The sequence below is a fragment of the Apiospora hydei genome (genome assembly GCF_038363865.1).
Source record: "Apiospora hydei strain CBS 114990 chromosome Unknown utg000004l_segment0_segment0, whole genome shotgun sequence".
NCBI classification, from domain to species: Eukaryota; Fungi; Ascomycota; class Sordariomycetes; order Amphisphaeriales; family Apiosporaceae; genus Apiospora; species Apiospora hydei.
The window spans coordinates 4,403,935-4,417,256 of record NW_027117363.1 but is presented as its reverse complement, the minus strand read 5'-3'; the positions used below and the strand labels follow the sequence as shown (position 1 = coordinate 4,417,256).

The following is a 13,322-nucleotide window of genomic DNA, read 5'->3' as shown; positions in this document are numbered from 1 at the left end:
TAAACAAGCAGAACCAGCGGTGAAAGCGAAAGTGTTTTTTTAAATATATCATACGTTGATTTAGCAGCAGCCTAGATGGCACCCTTTTCATCTAGTCATCTCGCATCACTGCAAGGGGATGATCATGAAGTCACCAAAAGCCTGCTCAAATGTCCCCAATCAGTACACTGGTGCGTTGTCATCAGGTTCCTTTTCATATCAATACCCCCTATGTACGCCTGTGATTACATATCAGACCACAAATGTGCATGCTTCTATTTTGATGAAAGCTTCACGTCCACCTTGGATAGAAGCCAGATCCCGACAAACAGGGACAGCATGCTTCCGAAAACCACCAATGGTTTCCGAAGGCTAGCTGCGATCGTGTAATCGTAAGAAATGATCAGGTCCCGATCCCGGAAATCGTCATGCAGATTGCGGGCCTTGATGGTAAGCACAGTGCGGCCAATGGTGTCCAGGTACGTCTTTTGCTGGTCAACAACAACGTCGGTGATGGACGACTTGGGGATAGATGTGTGGAACTTGACGTTGCTAGGAAACATGTTAGTGATCGTTCCTGTGTGCGATTGGACATATATTACTTACTCAGCACCCTCCGGCAGTAAGACTCGCACCTGAACCTGTTCATACCCAAAACCCTCGGGCTGCTTAGGACCCTCGAGAAAAGGGATGTTCAGGATGTAGCTGTCGCCGGTCTTCTGTCGCAAGAAGTACTTGGCATCCGCGTTCCACCCAATGGTGAAGGGATACTTCCAGCCGCCAAAAATAGGATAACGAGGCTTGATCTCGAGAGAAGCCTCCTTCTTGTTGCTTCGGAATCGGGACGTAGACACGTTTCCAATGGCATCGGTGAAGTATGCATCCGTGCTTCCGATTCGGAGAGGAAACTTCATCTCCTTCAGCGCGTAAGAGGTGGGGTTGAAGTATTGCGACTGTGCCCACTTGACGCGGTTGAAGAGCGTGGAAAGGTTGGCGCCCTGGTTGTACAGGGTATATCTCTCCTCGAACGCAATGTTCCCGCCCCAGTGGCTGACTTCAACGTCACGCTCGAGCAGAGTAACATGGCTCACAGGCTTGGTGAACTCGTAACGGACCTTGACAGGCGAGACGGCGCCGGCTGGTACTTCGGGGAAAGGTCCGTAGGTGAGCTTAGCACCTGACTTCTGGGGGAACTCTTTCACGTCACCGGAGCCGGCGATCTTGGTGTACTCGGGGATGTCAGACCCAGGAAGCTTGACTTCAGTCTTCTGCTTGACCGTTGTGTAGATCGAGGGGCAGTAGGCGGAGAAGGAGTAGACAAGATACTGCTTGTCGGTCTGCTCGATGGCCGCGGGGAGGGGCGTCAAGGCCTGGAGATAGTGGAACGAGATACCAATCGTCTGCTGAGCCTTAGGCGGGAGGGGCGCGGGCAATCGAATCCGATAGTACTGGGTGTCACTGGAAGCAGTGTGTTAGTGCTAGTTGGATGTGCATGGTATATTGCAATCAGGCTCACCTCAACGGGTCGTACTCGACTGCCTCTACGACGAAGCCAGTGAGACTGGAGTCCTTGCGGTCCTTAACCTCGAAGCCACCCACTCTCTCCATCTGCTGGCTCGTGAAGGGCAGGAAGTATTCATCTTGGGGCTCCTTCGAGTCGTTCTCGACGACGACGTTGATCTGCTCCTTGGCGAAGTTCTTTTCTAACGAGATGACATGGACAAGGTTTGCATTCTTGAAGACCTGAGGTGGCTTGAATGTCGCAGGTAGAGTAACCTTGGAGACGGAAGGCACAGCGACATTGGTGTCGGCCGTGACTATGGGCGAGATGAGTGAAAGCAGAGTTGCTGCGCAGGCCGCAATTGACTTCATGATGGAGATCAGACACCTCGAGCGCTCATGGGGAGAGCTGCTCTACACAAGTAATCGGTGGGAAGTGAAGAGAAGAGGAGGGGGAGAAGATTGTGGTATTGTCGTTGTGACAAGCCTGGCCTAACTCGTCATTGGTCTTGATTTTGGTTCAACTCGACTATCAATTCAATATCATCAATCTGGCCCGAGTTCAGTTGAGAGCACACACACACAAAGGTACAGCTCTACCTACCAATTGGACCAAGAAGCTTACGTTGCAGCTCCCCGTCTAACAGGGGTCCAGCTAGTGGCCAGGTTGGAAGGTAGGTAGGTACTGGAGGTAGAGCACCTCAGGTTCCCGGCGTGGAGGAGCTACTTTAGTCCGTGCTGTCAGTGCCTCCCCGTCTTCTCAAGCCACACAAGCCACACCTATCTACAGGTACAAGTATCTCTGGGAGAAGAGGCCCATTTCGCACGCTCTGCCACTCAGCATTTGCTGTCAAAAACTGCGGCGCAATGGGTCCAGGTCCTTCAACCTTCTTATAGTCGTCGCTAGGCACTCCATGACTTAGGAAGATGGGGAAAAGAAGAAATTAACATCGCAGCTGCCATCAGACGTTATCCAAGCCGCTACGTTCAATCTATCTATCCTAGCTACAGCCCCAAGTCCCTTGCATGTGTATGTAGACCTCATGTAATGTGCCTGGCGGGAGGTAGGAAGTACCTACCTACTTACAGAAGCGAAAGCGGGACGGGAGCTTGGGCCCCTTTTCCATTGATCGAATCAATGGGATTTCGCCCTCTCAACACTGCATTCATGTTGCATATCAAAAAATGCCCCTCCAGTCCGTTTGATGTCATCCGTGGATGGGAGCAAGAGTGATGAGCTGGACTACGCAAGGCAGTGCCATCCAGATCACAGTTCAGCACGTCTTACCCCAAATGTGACTCCTTCAGCCGATTGTGGGATTCCTTTCATTTCCTTTCCTTTCCCTTCCTCTTCTTCTTCCTTCCTATTGGATCAGGTACATTCAACATGCCTATGAGGAAAACTGTAAACGTCCTCTCTGCCCCTCCTAAAAGCGACATAGTTCAGTCGCAGCATCTTACGATTGTCCATGTTTTTGAGCCACCACCGGAATTCCGGAGGAGGCATTTTCTGCAAGAACGCCACCCTGAGTGGGGGTCAGGATCAGTAATATGGTGCTCGGCGGATTGAAAAATGGAAGAGAAGGGCCTTTCCGGTATGCTTCAATGCGGTGGACTCGGGGTCTGGTTCGTGCGATGGCATGGCATGATGGGCAGATGGGAATCGTAACGAGCTGGCGGCGCACGAGATCCAGAACAACTCGACCAAGCCTCTCTTTGCTTGCCTCGCCAGCCCGAGGCTTCCACCGCGCCGCTCGAAATGGCATGGCGTATACCGTACGAGACGAGAGGCCTGGCAAAGGACAGAATGGAGACACACCGCTGCAGCCCGCCCCACCGTGCGAGGATTCCCGAGAGCTGTGGTAGGGCAGAGCTGGCCAGAGTAGCAAGCAATAGGGCCTTCTAGGCTTCTGGGCTCTGGGCTGTCGCTCCCTTTCGGACCAGCCACTGGAGACCAGATAATGATCCTGATGAATCAATTGATCAATCGACCTATCACAACCTAATGTTAAGTACATGGCGATACATGGCCGATACGTAGGTAGGTACCTCCAGTACCTAGCATCCAGGCGGTTTCAAGCAACTCTAATTGCGCCCCCGCTCTCGCTGCAGTACCTTCAAAAGTGCGCCGCGCCGCCCGCCAGAACCGACCTCATCCCACCTCCTCCTCCTTGTCACCCATTCGATAGCTGTTTGCTGCTTGAGCTGAGTAAGTTTTGTACCCTATCGCATCGACAAGAACTTTCTCAGCTTGCCGTCGACACAATTTCTGCATTGGTTTTCCCTCATACCTTACTTACTGACCATCTCGTATAGTTCCTATCCCGAACTAGAATTACCACCACCAAATATGTTAGTGTCTCCTTGTCTACCTCCATACATAGTCTATAACCCCTCCCCCTCCATTCCGTGTTGCGTCATACGACTGAAAAGTCCGATTGACTTTTCCGTCTTATACGTCTTCAACCTGTGCCGCCGAGATTGACTGGCTGACAAGTATATTCATTACCTGCAGAATTAAGACAACCCCAAATCAAAGACATTTTCCGGCAACATGGTTGGCCTCGGTCCTCGCAAGCCGCCGTCCCGCAAGGGTATGTATCCATTGATTCACCTTCGCTCGCTTACCTTGTCTTGCGTCTTTGCTTTTCGGTGCTGTGCGATGCTATACTCCGTGTTTGTGCTACATATATACAACCCCGAATCGTCGTGGTGCAACATCCCGATGCGACGCTTTGAGGTCCTCCGCCGAGTTCACGGCGCGTGGACCGTGACGATATAAATGTCAGAAGCTACCGTGGCCCTGTTGGTATTGGCGTTCTGGGAAGAAGCTATCCCTTCCTACCATGGCTCAGTCGGCACATCTCATCTGCCGTGGAACGACCCGAGGTGCTCAGCCTGCCTGGCGCACTAGGCTTTGCGTGCTCGAGACGGGATACTCCCGAAGTCTCCTGTTCGTCCTATGAAATCGTCTGCTCTGGTGGATTGTTGCGGTTGTTGAGTCACATCCCTTGTCCAGAGCATCATACACTTTCATCTCAACTTTGACATTTACTGGATTTGTCTAAGCACCTTTGGCTACTCTCGAACCGGCCCACGATGGCTTCTAGTCATAGGCCATTCGTCGGGGGTTCGATAGCTCGGGGAAATACTTCCAACACCACAATCATCGCTTGTCGTTTCTCGCATTGCTTTACACCGTAACTCAGGAGGCTAATTCAGCATGCCCACAGGATCCATGGCCGATGTCCCCAAGGACTTGCTCCAGGAGATCAAGAAGCTGGAGGAACAGTTTACCGTCAACTCGGTTACGCTCAAGAAGATCACCGACCACTTCGTATCCGAGCTCACAAAGGGTTGGTGTCACACCTGTCAAAATCCGAGCCGCTCTTCACCGCTAACATCTTCTTAGGCTTGAGTGTAGAGGGTGGTAGCATTGTACGTTATAGCCTTACACGTGATCGTACTTGAACAGTTCTGAGTGCTAATGCTCCCCCTGATGTAGCCCATGAACCCTACATGGGTTATGGCTTTCCCCGATGGCCACGAGACTGGCACTTACCTGGCCCTTGATATGGGTGGCACCAACCTGCGTGTCTGTGAGATCACCCTGACCAACAACAAGTCGGAGTTCGACATCATCCAGTCCAAGTACCGCATGCCCGAAGAGCTCAAGACAGGCGAGTCTGATGAGCTTTGGGAGTACATGGCGGATTGTGTGCAACAGTTCATCGACACTCACCACGGCGGTGCGCCCCCTGCTACTAAAATCCCGCTCGGTTTCACATTCTCCTACCCGGCCACCCAGAACTACATCGATGAGGGTATCCTTCAACGATGGACCAAGGGCTTTGACATTTCTGGCGTCGAAGGCGAGAACGTGGTCCCCATGTTCGAGGCGGCCTTGAACGCTCGAGTTAGTTCCCAGAACCCGCCGGTTCGGATGCTCTGCTAACCAAATAGCAGGGTGTGCCCGTCAAGCTTTCTGCCCTGATCAACGACACCACCGGTACCATGATCGCCTCTGCCTACACAGACCCCAAGATGAAGATTGGCTGCATCTTCGGCACCGGTTGCAACGCCGCCTACATGGAAGACTGCGGCTCTATCCCCAAGCTGGCCCACATGAGCCTGCCTGCTGACACCCCGATGGCAATCAACTGCGAGTGGGGTGCCTTTGATAACGAACACAAGGTCCTACCACGCACGCCCTACGACATCATCATTGACAAGGAGTCGCCGAGACCTGGCCAGCAGGCTTTCGAGAAGATGATTGCCGGTCTGTACCTCGGAGAGGTCTTCCGCCTGGTCATGGTCGAGCTTCACGACAACAAGGAGGTTCACATCTTCGAGGGTCAGGACATCAGCAAGCTCCGGAAAGCTTACACGCTCGACGCTTCTTTCCTGTCGGCGATTGAGGAGTAAGTTGCATTATTCTGAATGACCCTGCGTATCTATAAGCTGGCTAACACTACGTAGCGACCCATTCGAGAACTTGCAAGAGACAGCCGATCTGTTCAACGACAAGCTGAACATCAAGACCACACGCCCCGAGCTTGAGCTGATCCGCCGCACCGCTGAGCTCATCGGAACCCGTGCCGCCCGCCTGTCTGCCTGTGGTGTCGCCGCCATCTGCAAGAAGAAGAACATGACTTCGTGCCATGTCGGTGCCGATGGCTCTGTTTTCAACAAGTACCCCCACTTCAAGGCCCGCGGTGCCCAGGCCCTCCGCGAGATCCTGGACTGGCCCGCCAAGGCAAACCACAAGGAGGAGGACCCCATCGAGATCCTGGCTGCCGAAGATGGCAGCGGTGTTGGAGCTGCCCTCATTGCTGCTCTGACCCTCAAGAGGGTAGAGGCTGGCAACATGTCTGGTATCCTCCACCCCGAGAACTTCCAGTAGATTCTTCTCTGGCTCCTAGGAATTTTGACACAAGGTACTTGGTACGATATGAGGTTGCAAGCCCTTACACTGGAAGAGAAACAGAGGCAGCTCAACACGGATGAAAAAAAAAGGGAGGTTATAGAAGTCATTGGTAGACCCTGAAAATCGAGCACCTGGTTTCTCCCATTCTGAACAATTCGTTTTGCATCATTGCTGTTTGATTTTTTTATTTGATTTTTTTTACCTCATGAAAGTGCAAGTTGGTAGTCGGTATTCTGCGATACATGTTCGTTAGCATCGTCTGAAATGAGAAAAAGGGGGTTGAGTAGGACAGAAGGAGAAACGAATACTCACTGTTCAGTGTCCAATACCGCCTCTTGACGCCCTCCCATTCGCCCTTTCCTTCCTCTTGAAGTCCCTGCATGTCCACGTCCATCTCTTGCCACGCCACATCCATGCCAGCATCGCTGAGGTGCATCTCGACGACCTTGGTGTAGACGTCGTAGCAGATCTGGCGGTCGGCGCCGAGCCCGTTGAAGAAGCCGAAGCGGCCTTCCTCCTCGAGCAGGCCGGGCACGTGCTCGGTGAAGAACATGCGGAGCTGGGCGTAGTCCTCGCCGAAAGTGTCAAAGTAGATGGCATCGTACGTCTCGCCGGCCTCGAGCAGCTTGGGCACGACGTCCTGCCACTTGCCCGCGTGCACCTTGTAGGCGCCCGGTGCGGGAGCGGAAGCCTCCCAGGCCGGGCCGAACTGGCAGTCGGGCGAGGTCGCAATGTGCGACAGCACGTCCGGGTGCGCCTCGATGATGTGGTGGCGCGCGGGCTTCGTCGCGGCGAACATGCCGTCGATGATGCCCATGCCGAAGCCGATGTTGAGGACCTTGCGGCCGGGCTGCTGCTCCGGCAGCAGGGTGTCGACTGAGGCCCGCATGATGGACGTCTCCCACGCCATCATGACGCCGTTGGCCGCGTCGTCCGTCAGCTTGCCGGCGCTGTACGTCAGGTTCGAGCGCAGGTATTCGGCCGAGTCGACTTGCGAGGCCTGGGCCTCGGAGGTGCTGGGCGCGACAAAGGCGCGGTCGGGGTTGGACTCCAGGATTTCGGTTTCTTCCTCCTCCTCTTCTTCTTTCTTCTTCGTGGGTTGTTTCTCTGCGGCGTGCCCCTCGTTGTTGGTTTCCACCACCAGATCCGGAACTTCTTCACCATCTGGCGCCGCGGCATCAGCGGTGATGTCGACGACCTCTTCGTCCTCATCGTCGTCCTCGTCCATAGATTCCAGCTCCTCGTAGCTCTCGAGCAGGCCAAATAGCAGCTCGGCCCGGACGCCGGCGCCAATGCACATCTCGTACAGGTCGGCCTGGCCGAGGCGCGCGGCCACGCAGCCAGGCGTCTCGTTGTTGGAGTCGACGTCGTTCCAGATGGCGCCGTTGAAGAAGAGCTCCTCGAGGACGTTCTTGGCGGCCTCGAGATCGGATGCGGCCGCGCCAGCAGCGCCACAGGACCGGATGGCGGCATGCAGCGGCGTCTCGCCCGTCGTGGGCTCCTGGACGCTCGCGCGGCCGGGGACATCCAGCAGGGGCTTCAGACTGGCCAGGTCATGGTTCCAGGCCTGGGTTAGGATCCCAGAGATGGAGGCGGGGCACGACGGCGGGATGCGGGCCTCGAGGGCGTCCTGGTTGTTGCTTGGCTCGCCCATTCTGCTGACGGAGGTCTACCCTGTGCAGGTATATAGCACGTAGTATAGAATACGAAATTGGGAGAAAGACGCAGTGCCGATTGATCTTTCAAAAGGGCTTGCAACTTCCTGTTGGGCTCTGGGAATCCCGTCGCATGAACCTGGTCTGTCTGTCTGGTGCAGCTTCTGGACCGCGGGGTAATTGCGATGCGATAGAAAATATTCTTGACGCGACCGCGGGGTTGGTGGGTCGGACTTGGAATGGCTTGGCTTGGCGCTTCCTATAAATCGATCTCATGTCTACCTTCTATATCAGCTCCATACGACAAGGGGGCTACTGATCGAGGGAGTTCTCGACAACAAAGCTCGGGTTTCATTGGTGTCAGTGAACCCTCAACACTCGTGAACAATTTCAACTGATCTATCGTATTGAACTTGGTTGTCTGTCTTGTAAGGTATCTTAGATATAAATACATACATACGTATGAAGAGCCACACATCGATAATAACCAAAGCCGATGATTTCCCTCATACTCTCCCGGGGCTCAACTTGCTCTCTTCCTCTTGCGTCAACATGAGCAGATACTACAACCTCATGAAAAATTGCCATCCAGAAACCCCAAAGCCAACGTCGCAGATGGCCACCAGAGCCCTCGTCGTCTGCCACTGTGTCAAGAAAGTTATGGGCGCTGCCAAACAAGCCCCTGTAGCCTAACAGACTGAATAAACGTAGCGTCTTCGTCCACCCGCGGGGAGCCCCGGCGCCACGCTCACAAGCATGAGTATCTATCTGCCCAGGAGAACCCGATTCTCCTACAGGTATTCAAGCATCTCACGCTAACCAACAATCGATCTCGAGACTCAAGGAGCCTCCCAAACCAGCAACGCTACTACAACCGCCAGAGTGCGGAGGAGAGCCCGACCGCTGTCCATCCAGAATGCAATCCTTCACCCTCTCTCCATCATGCATGGCAACTAAACTGAAAATAGCAAAAATGGGTATTCCGAGAAAGACTGATGATTATCGAGTTCAGGGGTCCGTTGGAACGGCCACAAGTGAGGAACATGCCGTGTTGATGCTCCAAGATGCGACCGAATCTTGTAGAATTGCAAAGGCCGCTTCGTCCCCCGCAGTGGTGAGCGACTTAGCCCCCTCCAAAAGCAGGGTCAACCAAGCTGATTGTTTTCCACCAGTATCTTATCCAAATCAGAAAGCCCATCTCCGACATCGAACAAACAAGCCCGTCGAGGCGGGGAAAAAAAGAGGGCGACAAAAGGGAGTAGTGACATAGGAAAGCATACGTAATCGTTCTCGTCTTCAAAGACCATGACGTCGTCAGAAAAAGAGCAGAAAAGGATATGGCCGCCGTATAGAAATGATCCCGCCTTCACAGGAAGGAGAAAAAAGAACCACGCCAACTTTTTGTATCCATCCGCAGGGGTATAGTACCGGTAAAGACAAAATGCGCTCTCGTCTCGGCAAGTCAACATTCCAAAAGACACGACATGTCTCGATATATACCAAAGCCTCCGTCATCAGAATCCGAGTGGCGAGAGAGGCTTGATGGGCGAGAGAGGTCTTAACTCTCCAGATCTCCTGGGCGTTTCGAGGCTATTGATAGTTAGACTCGTCGAGATCGTCGAAGTCGTTGAACCAATGCTGCCATTCGAAGTGCCCGAAGGCGCACCTTTCTTCCTCAGCTTCCCACCCCCATTCTGATGATGCTGCGACTGCTCGTACTGCTGCTGCTGCTGTTGTTGGGCGCTATCCGACGGAAATCCACTTTGACCTTCGTTCTCGTTCATGTCGCTATTTCCCTGTTGCGCCAGTACATCGTTTGCGAAACCCCGTGGTGGCGGCGAGTTGAACAAGGCATATTCCTCCTCGATAAACTGAGCCTCCGTATTGCAGCCCTGCCAGCACTGTCTCCAATCGCAGACAAGGAATCGAAAACAGAAGGCATCGATTTTCATACATGGCTGGAAGCAGATACATAAGTTCCGAAAGTCCATCTTGTTCTTGTCCGCGTGAGCGAGTAGGAGACTAAGGTGGCATGTAATGGCGAACAAGAGGTAGTAGTTGTAAGGCGACAAATTTGAGAGTTCGTCGATGAGCATCTGGGGAACTTCCTCGGCTCCGGCGCATTCTCGAGCAATCCGTTCCTGAGCCTCCTTTGGGAATAGTTCATCAGGCAGTTCGCGGAGCCAGGCCTTGAGCATGGACCCAATGATGTTGATATCGTAAAGGTCGTCCTGGGCGAAGAGGTCGACGTCATGCACTATAATGGCGGTCAGTCAGCATCCAATATTGAAGTTTGTTCCGCATCGATGGTGACTTACGCTCGTCAAACTTTCTCTGCCACTTTTTTATTTGCGGCCCGCTTCCTGGCACTCGATACAAACCTTCCACATCGGTACCCTTGTAGTTGAGATAGTCAATGGCCCGCCACGGAAAGGCGGGCATCCAGAACTCTGTCTTGTCCTTCGATTTCTCCAGTCTCTTGGAGATTCTCGTTATCCGCGTCTGTTCCACCAACGGCAGGTTGATTACTTTGATCTGGTAATGTTCATCGTCCACCACTGGTTCCTTTTCCGTTGTACTGCCGCTCCGCACTCCCTTTCCAAACAGCCCTTTGCTTATGATATCAGCGGCTCTCGTACCAGAAGTCCGCAAGCCATTGAAAAACGACCCGCTCGTGTTGTGTAGAGACGAAGGGTGACTTCTGTTGTGGTTATTATCTCTATCCCGGCGTTGCTCTTTGTGTGCAGAGATGTCGCGAGGGGCAGCTCGATCAGCCGAATGATTCCGAGGCGTCGCATTCATCATTTGCCGGTGCGACCTGTCATGAGGTTCAACTGGGGCAGTCCGTAGCGGTTGCTGACCGGCAAAGGTATGAGCCCTCTCGGGCTCTTGAATCTTGACCTGTGTCGATGCTGAGGCCATGTCCTTTGTCCTAGGAGTCTCCTTATCCTTGTCTTTCACTGATCGCGATCGGTTGAGCCGCGTAAATGGATTTGGGTTGTTCTTAAGTTGTTCGTTTTCTGTGGCACCTGATGCTAAAGAGACATCCGATCTTGAGGGTAGAGATTGGTCGTCCCTCGAGGCCGAGGATCCGCTAAGGAGTGGTCTGTAACGTGCGAAGGACAAAGAAGTCAGCATTCCGAAGCAGACCTAACAGGATGAGGAACAACAGCGCAGGGCATGGGCATATGATGTCAAGGCAGCCGGACACACAAGAATGGGAAACAAAGGCAATCCTGTAACGTGAATTATCTTTAGCAACATACCTGAATGTTTTGAAGCTTTGCTCGAGACACGATCCGACATGCTAGGAATGTCTATATCACGGGAGATTGCCTCGTCGGGAGTATCGAAAGTAAGATTATTCTGGCTCCGGCTAGGACTTCGATGCCTGCCAGGGTGTAAATTCCCAGCCTTTGGTCCCTTGCTAAAGTTGAAAAAGCGACTGGCGTTGCGCGAATGCTTCTCTACTTCGCGGGTTGAGGACTGCTGTTGCTGTTGAGGTGTCGAGAACGGCGTCGGTCGCGATGGGAGTTGCGGCGGTAGTGGAGGCGGTAGTTGCGGCGCAGGTTGCGTCGAGGGCCGCGATGAAGGCTGCGTCGAAGGTCGCGATGGAGGTCGCGATGTAGGCTGCGACGTAAACTGGAGGTTGCTAAGATCCTCTCGCGGCCAGAGAGTTGGCGGCGGTTCCTCTATCGCTGGGTATGCGGTCTTATTCTTGGCTTGATGCTGCTGATATCGATGATAGTCGTCCTCGAAGTCGTCGTCGTCGTCGTCTTCAATCTCGGGAGGGGGGCAGTGATCGCAGGCCGCGCCTGGTACTTGGATCGAGGGAGGCGGAATGTCGCCTGCGAGTCTTGCGAGTAGTTTGGCTGACCATGCGATGAGGATGGCAGAAGTGCTGCTGCTGGCGAGGGCTCGGACTGCGACGGCTGAGCCTGTTGTCCTTGGGTGGAGATTGGACCTTGATATTGGCCTTGGGGGGCTTGCTGGGCTTTCTTGGACGGGTTGAACCTGCTGAAGGGCGAACGCGGAGACCGGGACGACTTGGATGAGGTTGGACTTGGGACGACCTGAAGTCCAGATGTTTCACCACTAGTTGCAACGCCGATGGCAGGTACAGGTGCAGGTGCAGATGCAGGTGCCGGGGCAGATGCAGCAGGACGTGAAGGGCCTCTACTTGAACCACTGCCTGTCGAGCCTAGAGTGCGATCATTTGATGCGCTAGAGCTGGAAACAGGAGAAACGCCAGCAGAGGAGACTATGGATTCGCTGAGGTGATCATTGGAATTTGGGGTCAGATGTGATTCATCAGCCAAGGGCAGCGGCTGAGGAACATGTCTGCGAGCCATCATAGTGGCTGTCGGGTGGTGGTGAGCCAAGGTACCATGCGACTGGTACCTGTGTCTCTCACACACACTCCCGTCCGCCCTGGGGGTGGCTCGCTCAGGTACGTATACAATAAGCACGGTGCGGCCGGCTAAACAGTCTCCAGGTAAGAGAATTGCGTAAAACGGGATGTCTAGCAGCAGTGTAGCGAAACGGACGGGCAATGTGATGGAATACCGTGTGTATGCGCGTGAAAGTGTCTCTTGGGGGGGGTGGTAGCCTGTACAGCACTTCCGAGTGGCTGCGAGTGCCTGTGAGTGCTTGCGAGTGCTTGCGAGTGCCCTCTACCAGGGGGTGGTTCGGTTCCGGGTACTTTCAACTCTCGCAGGACAGTGTCAGCAACCCTTTCCAGGTCTAGGTCGGAGGTGTGTGGTGCCCGCGTGTGTGGTGCGGGTGTATGATGTTTCTGTTAATCAATGCAACAAGTATTGTGCGCCGCAGGTCCAGTCCCGACAGCAGGGTGACCCCGAGAGAGGATGGACTCCTTGTGTTGCAGCACTGCTGCCCTCTCGAAAGGAAAGCGGAGGGATTGCCCACTTCGGGGGGTTGAGTTTGGTTTGAGTGTGGTATGTAGTATGCAGTATGTAGTAGTAGGTGCAGGTGTGTGAGTGAGGGATCCCCCTGGGCCTAGGTAGGACCTATGTTCCGACCTGGTGCTCTCAACTCCCTCCCTATTCTTCTCCTCGTTTGGTCTGGTCGTTGGTCGGGGGGTCGACGCTCGTCGCTCGTCGCGGCACAGAGCACAACCTTAACAGGGCACATTCAACACGCACGCACGCGCGCACATACACACATACTCAAGCGAGCACGGCAAGGCAAGGCAAAGCAAAGCAACAGCAGGAAGGGGGTAGGGATGGTCTCGTGCGCGGTTT

At 53.9% G+C, this 13,322-nt stretch overlaps 4 protein-coding genes across 4 annotated transcripts; 1 reads left to right on the top strand and 3 right to left on the bottom strand.

Moving 5' to 3' along the window:
- Positions 1 to 254: 254 nt before the first annotated feature.
- PG997_003920 (dolichyl-diphosphooligosaccharide--protein glycosyltransferase subunit 1) lies at positions 255 to 1,851 on the bottom strand (the record flags this gene model as incomplete). Its single annotated transcript, XM_066808235.1, has 3 exons — positions 255 to 531; positions 586 to 1,437; positions 1,496 to 1,851. The coding sequence occupies 3 exons, from the start codon at positions 1,849 to 1,851 to the stop codon at positions 255 to 257; spliced, it is 1,485 nt and encodes a 494-aa protein (XP_066671853.1).
- Positions 1,852 to 4,702: 2,851 nt separating this feature from the next.
- On the top strand, positions 4,703 to 6,382 carry PG997_003919 (Hexokinase; the record flags this gene model as incomplete). The annotated part of the gene is made up of 5 exons (XM_066808234.1): positions 4,703 to 4,835; positions 4,892 to 4,917; positions 4,985 to 5,395; positions 5,446 to 5,900; positions 5,959 to 6,382. 5 exons carry the CDS (start codon positions 4,703 to 4,705, stop codon positions 6,380 to 6,382), a joined length of 1,449 nt encoding a protein of 482 aa, XP_066671852.1.
- A 208-nt stretch (positions 6,383 to 6,590) lies between these two features.
- Positions 6,591 to 8,060, bottom strand: PG997_003918 (uncharacterized protein; the record flags this gene model as incomplete). The annotated part of the gene is made up of 1 exon (XM_066808233.1): positions 6,591 to 8,060. The coding sequence occupies one exon, from the start codon at positions 8,058 to 8,060 to the stop codon at positions 6,591 to 6,593; it is 1,470 nt and encodes a 489-aa protein (XP_066671851.1).
- Positions 8,061 to 9,575: 1,515 nt separating this feature from the next.
- Positions 9,576 to 10,983, bottom strand: PG997_003917 (RhoGAP domain-containing protein; the record flags this gene model as incomplete). The annotated part of the gene is made up of 2 exons (XM_066808232.1): positions 9,576 to 10,318; positions 10,380 to 10,983. The coding sequence occupies 2 exons, from the start codon at positions 10,981 to 10,983 to the stop codon at positions 9,576 to 9,578; spliced, it is 1,347 nt and encodes a 448-aa protein (XP_066671850.1).
- Positions 10,984 to 13,322: the final 2,339 nt, after the last annotated feature.